Source organism: Echinops telfairi, unplaced genomic scaffold (assembly GCF_000313985.2).
Source record: "Echinops telfairi isolate 266 unplaced genomic scaffold, ASM31398v2 ScPeMD7_31;HRSCAF=116, whole genome shotgun sequence".
NCBI lineage: Eukaryota > Metazoa > Chordata > Mammalia > Afrosoricida > Tenrecidae > Echinops > Echinops telfairi.
In genome coordinates, this window is record NW_022103928.1 from 26,744,334 (window position 1) to 26,752,640 (window position 8,307).

At 47.2% G+C, this 8,307-nt stretch overlaps 1 protein-coding gene across 1 annotated transcript in view; it reads left to right on the forward strand.

Annotated features, from left to right (window-relative positions):
- TSEN2 (tRNA splicing endonuclease subunit 2) overlaps positions 1-8,307 on the forward strand; it is a 68,477-nt gene that overhangs the window by 27,583 nt on the left and 32,587 nt on the right. The window contains exons 2-3 of the mRNA XM_013004564.2: positions 3,795-4,002; positions 5,478-5,559. Coding sequence (XP_012860018.2) covers positions 3,795-4,002; positions 5,478-5,559 — 290 coding nt within the window. The remainder of the gene's footprint in view (positions 1-3,794; positions 4,003-5,477; positions 5,560-8,307) is intronic.

Sequence of the window (8,307 nt, forward strand, 5' to 3'; positions counted from 1 at the left end):
TGGCGGAGTTTTCATAGGTCACATGCACCTGGCGTGCCTCTGTCAACCCTGCACATTCTACTTTCCTTCCTTCCTCCAGGGTTTACACCCTCAGACTTGCTTACTTGGCCTGTTCTGCACTTAGTTTGTTGCCTCCGCGAGAGGAAGGCCTGGGAGGCCAAGTACTGACTCCATGGTAGTGCTGGGCACCGATGGGCCTCCCAGAGTTAACCTGGTGCCGCCGTTACCAAAATACCACAAGTGGGTGACTTTAAAGAACAGATCTGTATTTACTCACTGTTTAGGAGGCTAGAATCCAAATTCAGGGCTGGCTCCAGGGGATGTCCGCCCGTGTCTATTTCAGAGTAATTGTTGGCAGCAATTCTTAGTGCCCCTGTGCTTCCAGGTGCATCTCTCTTCCTTGTCCCCCATTGTGTCATTGTCCATTCTTCCCTCTTTATGGGGAAGGGGGCCAAGGGGCGGGGGACAAGATACAGGAACAAAAAATGGAGAAAGAGGGACGAGGTAAGGGGTGGTGATTAGGTTTACAACCCACCCTACTCTGATTTCGTTAACACAACTAAAGAAACCTCTATTTCCAGATAGGGATCGTGTTTATCCGTACCAGGGTTAGGATTTCAACACATTTTTGAGGGAATGCAGGTCTCCACAGCACACTCTTAACATTGAGAAATGTCCCACACTGAGGGGTGGACAGGCTGGACTGGTGTGTACAGCAGAACCCAGAGCGAAGAGCTAGGGCTTTGGAGCTCAACCGACATGAGGTCGTCCAGGGCCTGTAGCAACTCCCTCCAATCTGCATCTGTTGTTAATTCCCACCCCCTGAAAATAATAGTAATAGAGACATCCATGTGCTCGCATGTGCGAGTCCTGTCCTAAGCACTCTGCATGCTGAGGACACGTGAGAGTCGATTTTTATCCATATTTCACAGAGGAGGGAACTAGGGCACAGGGAGGTAATTGACTCCTGCCCACGGCCAGGTGGGAAGCTGGGTTCTGACCCTGGCATTTTTCTGCCCTCAGAGACCCTGCCCTTCAGCACTAGCACTGGGGGTACATCGTAGACCTACAAGTGATCCTTGCTGCTGTCACTGTTGTGTTTATTACTTACAAGTCGGGATAATGGCCCCTGGCCCTGTGGGTACTCTCTGGATATGGACCTCTTAATTTAGGAAGTGCCAGCTGAGGAGACTCCGGCCCTCGCCGTGGCTGACCATGCACCCAAGGAAGGAGTCGAGATGGCGAGCTGTGGCCATAATAATTTGAGGGTAATGGGGCAGGATGGTTCTGTGGTGTGGTGTGGTCTGAGAAAAAGAAGCACACTGTACTTAGTGAACTAATGAGCGCCTAATGGGAAAAACAAGTTTGTCAGTGAGGCAGACAGTTGGAAGTGGAGTGGCAGATACACTTGGGTGTGTCCAGCAGCAACAGGCTGGAAGGCTCTACTTACCCTGCAGGCCTCCACTCTCTGACGGCCAGAAATACGTTCTCATTTAGAAAACTGCAGCTTGCTTCCACCACATCCTGACTCCTACCACAAAATAAAACCAAACTCACTGCCATCGAGTCAGTTCTGACTCATAGCTGCCCTGCAGGACAGAGTAGAACTGCTCCTGTGGGTTTCTGAGACTGTAAATCTTGGCAGGATTAGAGAGCCTCATATGTATCCCATGGAGCAACTGGTGGTTTAGAACTGCTGACCCTGGGACTGCAGCCTACTGTGTAGCCACTGCACCACCAGGGCTCTACTGCTACAGGACACTTTCATTCTTTTCCCCTTCCCCATAAAGAGGCTGGTGGTGTTTAATTGTCCAGTGGTGTATTTTGATCAACATCAAGTGGAGATAAGGTGGGGGGAAATACTGGTTCTGTGAAAATACCCCCTTCACCATTGGTAGCACGCTCCTTCAGCTGTTTGTGTTTTTATTCTTTAACTCTGTTGTGATGTGGTGGAGGGTTTACAGAGTAGGTTCACTGTCTAGTCAACAATTCATACACACTTTGCTGATTCTGCTGATTGCAGTCTCCCCGTGTAACAGCCCTCCTCCCACTTTCTGGGTTTCCTGTGCCCATTGCCCCCGGTACCATCCAGGGTAGTGAGCACCACCATCCTCAGAGGGTGCTGCTGCCCAGAGAAGAGGCTAGCAAAGTTCACCCACTCTTTGTGACCAGGAAAATTGGGGGGCGGCAGGGAGGATAGAGGGGACAAAGAAATGAAGGGAAGAAGTTAGAAAACTGAAAAGGTGGGGCACAGCCCTGGCAACGGGGAGTGTCCGAGCAGCTGCTGACCCGGGAGGTGGACCCAGGACTGTCATCTGTAGCTGTCTCACTTAGCTTCTCGGCTAGTCTTCTGGTCCTCCCTTTTAGTCTTCCGACATGAAGTACGATGGTGGCTGTGGGTTTTTCAGAAATGCCCTATTCATAATGAGGAATGTTCCTCCTATTCCTCCCTGATCACATTTTGTTTGGTGTTTGTTTTGGGGGTGTTTGTTTTCTCATAGAAATACATTAGATGTTATCAGATGCCTTCTGTGCATGGACTGAGGTGCTCGCGTGTTTTCATTTTTTCCTGACAGTGTGGTGTATTACACAGATATATCTTTGAACGCTGAACTTGCACTCTTGGGATAAATCGTGCTTGGTCATGGAGTAGAATCCTTTAGATGTTTTGTTGAGAATTCTTAGGGGTTATTGGTCTTGTGGTGTCTTTGTCTGGACTTGATGTCAGGTTGATGCTTGCCTTGTAGAATGAGTTGGTGAGTGTGTTAGTCTGGATAGACTAGAGAAACAAATTCAGAGGCACTCGTGTGTATAAGAAAGAGCTTTATATATAAGAGCAATTGCAAATTCAGAGACACTCGTGTGTATAAGAAGGAGCTTTATATATAAGAGCAATTGAATATTGAGAAAACATCCCAACCCAGTCCAGATCTAGTCCATAAGTCCTATATTAGCCCATATGTCCGATATCAATCTATAACTTCCTCTGCAGAATCATGAAACACATGCAGTGACACAGAATGCAGGAAGATCACAGGCCAGTGGGTGAAAAGTCTTGTGGATCCAGTGGCGGTATAAGCATCTCATCACTGACGTGGATCTCCACGTGGCTTCTCCAGCTCCAGAGCTCTAGCGTGGCTCCATGTGTCTTGTCATCAGGAATACCAAGCAGAGAATGTGTGTTCCTGCCTCCAGCGAGCTTTTTATCTCCGTAGAACCTCCAAAATGAGGTCATCAAGTTGCGACCTGATTGACAGACTAGACTCCACCCTCTCATCTGAGTTTTGGTAGGAAGGATGGAGGTCACTTCTTTTATGTAAAATTCCCCACTGAAAACTCTGATCCGGACCTTTCTTTGTTGCAAGGGCACTGACTTCCAGGGCTTTGTCGTAGAGCTTAAGATATTCTAGGACGGTGTTTCTCAACCTTCCTAATGCCGTGACCCTTTCATACAGTTCTTCTTGTTGTGCTGACCCCCAATCATACAATTATTTTTGTTGCTACTTCATCACTATCATTTTGCTACTATTATGAATCGGCAGCCCCTGTGAAAGGGTCATTCGACCCCCAAAGGGGTCGTGGCCCGCATGTTGGGAACCGCTGTTCTAGGCGCATTGCTCGTACATAATGTTCTTATTCTTTTGTGTCTTTTCGTTCACTGATTCATAAATGTGACGTGCATTTGGGTTTTATTCCCCAGAGACCACAGAGTTTATTACGATAGCCACGTGTTTTATCAATGTTGTTATCAATCACTCGTCTTATTTCTCTCTCCTTGTGGTCTGTACTTGAAGGAGCAGTTGGCTGGGGAGGATGGCAGAAGCGGTTTTCCGGGCCCCGAAGAGGAAGAGGAAAGTGTATGAGCATTATGAGTCTCCACTGCCGGTCCCCTTTGGGCAGGACCAGGGCCCTGGGAGAGGATCCAGACTATACCGGGCCGAGCTGATGAGCAACAACATCATCGTGAGGGACGCAGAGGATATTAAGCAGCTCTATGGGAAAGTAAGCCTGGCAGCTCTAACAAGCTGCCCTTTCTCCTCCCCCACCCCCACCCCCAAACTGACCGCAAGCCACGTGGATGCCTCCCTTGTAGTTAGCTACAGTGGCGGGCCAGCACTGTGAGAATCGGGTTCCCAGAGCCGCGTCATGAAGCTAAAGAAATGACAGGTGGGATGCCCCTGGGAACCTGCATCTCAGCAATAAAATTGAGTCAGTGGGTTGACCTCTCTCTCTCTCTCTCTCTCTCAGCTGAAAGACAATGCATATTCATTTTTTTAAAAAGATAGAGCAATCTGTATAAATATGATGCTAAAGATGCCCCCTTCACCCCCAGCCCTGTTCCCAGAGTTAAACACATAGGAACATACCGTTCCTGGCTTTTTTCTTTCTTTTCCCATGGATCAGTTTTGAAGCTGATGCTTCAGAGCTATACCCCCGTGACCCCCACAAGAGAGCCACCTCCCTGTCGGGATAAGACGAGGAGGATCAGGATTGAGGCCAGTAGGTGTGAGCGAGCGTCGTGGTGGCAGGTGTTGGGTGTCTCCCTCCCCTGCTGGTAAGTGGGGAGCCATGGCTGTGGCGTGCAGACACAGGGGCTAAGGCTGGAGGGTGCGCCCGGCTCCGGCTCCGGCTCCAGCTGTGAGTGCTCCTCTCCTGGTAGGGGCCTCCTGGGTGAGGACTGGCTCCAGTCTCTCCTGTTTTTCAGCAGCAGTGCTGTGTTGGGGTTGAGACTGGTAACCTGTCTCCCTTCCTTTCTCTCCTTCCTTCCTTTCTGTTTTCTCCATAACCCGTGGATTGCTGGGGGCATTGATCTTTAACAGCGGGAGAGAGGAATGATTTGCCTACCATAAAATCCACCTCTTTTAAGTGTTCCATTCAAAGACAGTAGTAACTGTAAGGATCTCTGTAGGCCAGTTTCCAAGCATTTCCATCGTCACAAAGTCCCCAGCACCTGTTGACAGTTAGTCTCTCCTCCCACTCCCGGGGCGGGGCAACCTCTAATGTGTTTTCTCTCTGCACATGAAGTAGATAGGCATGTTGTTTATGAATCAGCAGGAAGGAAAGAAGTAGTTCCATGCTAGGCCTAAAAGGAATTCAAGGTGAATGTCATACATGGCACTGAGTTTCATACTTTAAAATGGTGTATGTAGGTATTTTACCACAATGCAGTTGGGGAAGAAAAATATTCAGGAAGCATTTTGTGCCTCAGTAGCCAAAGCTCAGGTGTGCTGTGCTGCTACCTGCCCTGCTGCCTTCAGCTCACCAGACACAGCCTGAAGCCATTTGTTGTGAAAGAAATGAGGAGGACCAAGACCTTATTATTACTCCTCACACTATCAAAGAGATAAGATACTAAGATGGTTATAGTGAGCTATGAAAAACAGCTTGAACCCGCTGTTAACATAAGTAGTTAACTAACAAGTTGATAATTGAACATGAACTAACTTTTTCTTTTTTCCTCCCCCTCTTCCTGGAAGGGTTATTTTGGGAAAGGTATTCTGTCAAGAAGCCGTCCAAACTTCACCATTTCAGATCCTAAGCTGGTTGCTAAATGGAAAGGTAAGCTTGCACACCATTCAGTTCTTGTGACAAATGATCGTTTCCTTTCTTGGCTGATCTTAGCACCTTGGGTTACCGTGCACAATTCCAGAGGTGAAGTGACATGCTCATTGGCAACTTTGCTGCCAAGTGTCACAATTGGAGCAATTATAATCAAGGTTATAGGCTGTTTAGGATTGACAAAAATGTGTGTTCTCATTCCTGGGGTCATCAAAAGTGTTATTCAGACTTGTCTGTCTGCCTGCCAGAATACCATGTGAAGGGTCCCCCCAAAGCCCACACGACATCAACTCAGTTCTGACTCATAGTGACCCGAGGTGGGGTTTCTGAGACTGAATCTTCAGAGCAGCAGACAGCCTCGTGTAGGCACGGCAATGAAGTGCCTACTGAACTGTGGCCCTCTGCCCGGCGAGATTTGGGCTTTATGTCCCAGGAGTGGAGCTGTGCAATGACCAGGGCGTCGCTGGGTTTGCTAAGTTGTGGTGAAGTGTAGTTTTCCTTCGCTGGGTCACTTCGTATTTTTTCAAGTCACAATGCTATTTCTCAAAGGAATTCTTATGGTAATTACTTGAGAACCAGTATTAGCAGGTTATTAAAATGTTTTGTTGTAAGAGCAATATAAATTAAAATCATAGGACTTGTGGGTCAGATCTCCACTAAAGCAAATTCAAAATGTACACACTAAAACCATAAAATTTTTAGAAGAAAAAATGGGGGGCGGGGGAGTGGGCACCACTGTCAGACCTAGCTTTTGACAGCAGATTAACTAATAGAACAAAAACGGCAAAACATAAAATAGATGGAACCTCAAAAATTTAGAACCTTTGTTCATCAAAAGAGTGTACCCAGAAAGACAAACTGGGAGAATATCTTCAGAAACCATATATCCGAAAAGCATCTAATAACCAAAATGTTATATATATATTTTTAACAACTTAATTACAAAAAGACAAATAACACAGTCATAAAATGGACAACGGACTTGAATAGACATTTCACTAAAGGAGACATTGAAATGGCCACTGGACACACGAAATGAAGCTCACTGTCATTAATCGTCTGAGATGCAATATTGAAAACCACAATGAGATAGCATTTCCTTGTCCCTGCGTGACAGAAAATCACAGATGTTGACAAGCATGTGGGGAAACTGGAACCTCTGTCCACTGCTGGAGGGAAAGTGCAAAATGGCACAGCCGTTGTAGAAACAGCAGGTCAGCTCCTCAGAGACGAAGCAGGGAGCTGCCGCAGGACCCAGCACTTCTACTCCTGGGTGTAGACACACCAGACTCGAGAGCAAAGACTCGAACGAGAGACTGACACACCAATGTTGCAGGACTGTTCACAATGGCCCCGGTGGAAGCCTGTGTGCCCATGCCCGCTAACAGAGGAGTGAGAAGACAAAGTGGTGCCTGGGGACTGACGACTCCGTCAGCAGAAGTGTGACCATACAACAGGGAAGCTACTGAAGGTTGTTGCTGGACCACCCACAATCTTGTGGAACATGGTTAATTCTGGATGCACAGTTTCTAGTCATAGGATCATGAGACATTCCAGTTACCTGACTGACCTAATAACATGTTGACTGCTTCTGTGCTAGCTTGTAATTTGATGCCTAGTTCCCAACATTTAAAAAAAGCATACATACATGTGTCCAACCAAGGCGTAGCAATTGGTCTCTCTTCACCTGGAGCAGCAGAGGGAGGAGAAGATGGGATGTGGCTAACTGCTCCCTTTTCCGGGAGTCGAGAATAACCGGACTGTGCCCTGCTACCATTACTGAACATTTTGATCAAAGATTTCTTTGGCAGAATCCTGATCACCAGAGAAAATGCAGGATGCGACTTCAGACATCTTTCAAAAAAGAACTTCAGCCATTCTGTGGCTGTGAAGTTTGGACGAGCCCCTGAAACTCTTGCCCTGCGGCAATCTACACCTCAGATCAAGACTTTCCCTGAGATCTCGAAACCAAACCATAATTTGGCTTAACTTGTAAAAAAAATGTCTGCCTTGAGCAAGATCACTCTTTTAAGAGCTATCGAGATGGGATCAAACATGAATGCAGCTGAAAAGATTAGAGCCTGGGCTATGTGTGGATGTTAATGAGGGAGGAACAACCCCAAAGGAGGGGGATGGTTATGCAATTTAAGATCGTCTCAGGGCCACCACACTGTACAGGCAGAAACTTGAATTGGTGTCTACTTCGCTGTATATATTCTCATGACAGCTACAAAAGAAAATAAGTAAAACCCAATGAGAGATCCTTTTTCAGTCAGATGGGCAGACATCCCAGGCTTTTGACCGGGCTCATTAGGGAAGCCCTGAAAGACAGACAGACTCAGGCATCACAGTATCTGGGAGGAGGGGACTTACCCAGCAACACCTAAGAAACTATCCATGTATTTTCCTTTAATCCAGCGGGCTCATTTCTAGGGACTTCTTATAATACTGGCACAACTGTTAAAAAAAATAATATGCAAAAGGTTGCTATATGCAATGTAAATGACTAAATCCCACCCAAGTGTTCCTGGGGGGGGAGGGGGGGATTGGTTGAGGAAAGTCTAGAGCGTTCACATAACGTGCTGTGGAGAAGAGTAAGGATCCAGGACCGATTGTTTAGTGAAGGAAGAAAGGAAGGTGGAGGAAAAGAGTGGGAATGCGAGTAAAGCTCCATCGGAGCCGCAGTAGTCTCACCTGAAGGTTGGGAGAGTGAGCATTCAGAGGCGGCCAAAGAGGTTGCATCGTGCA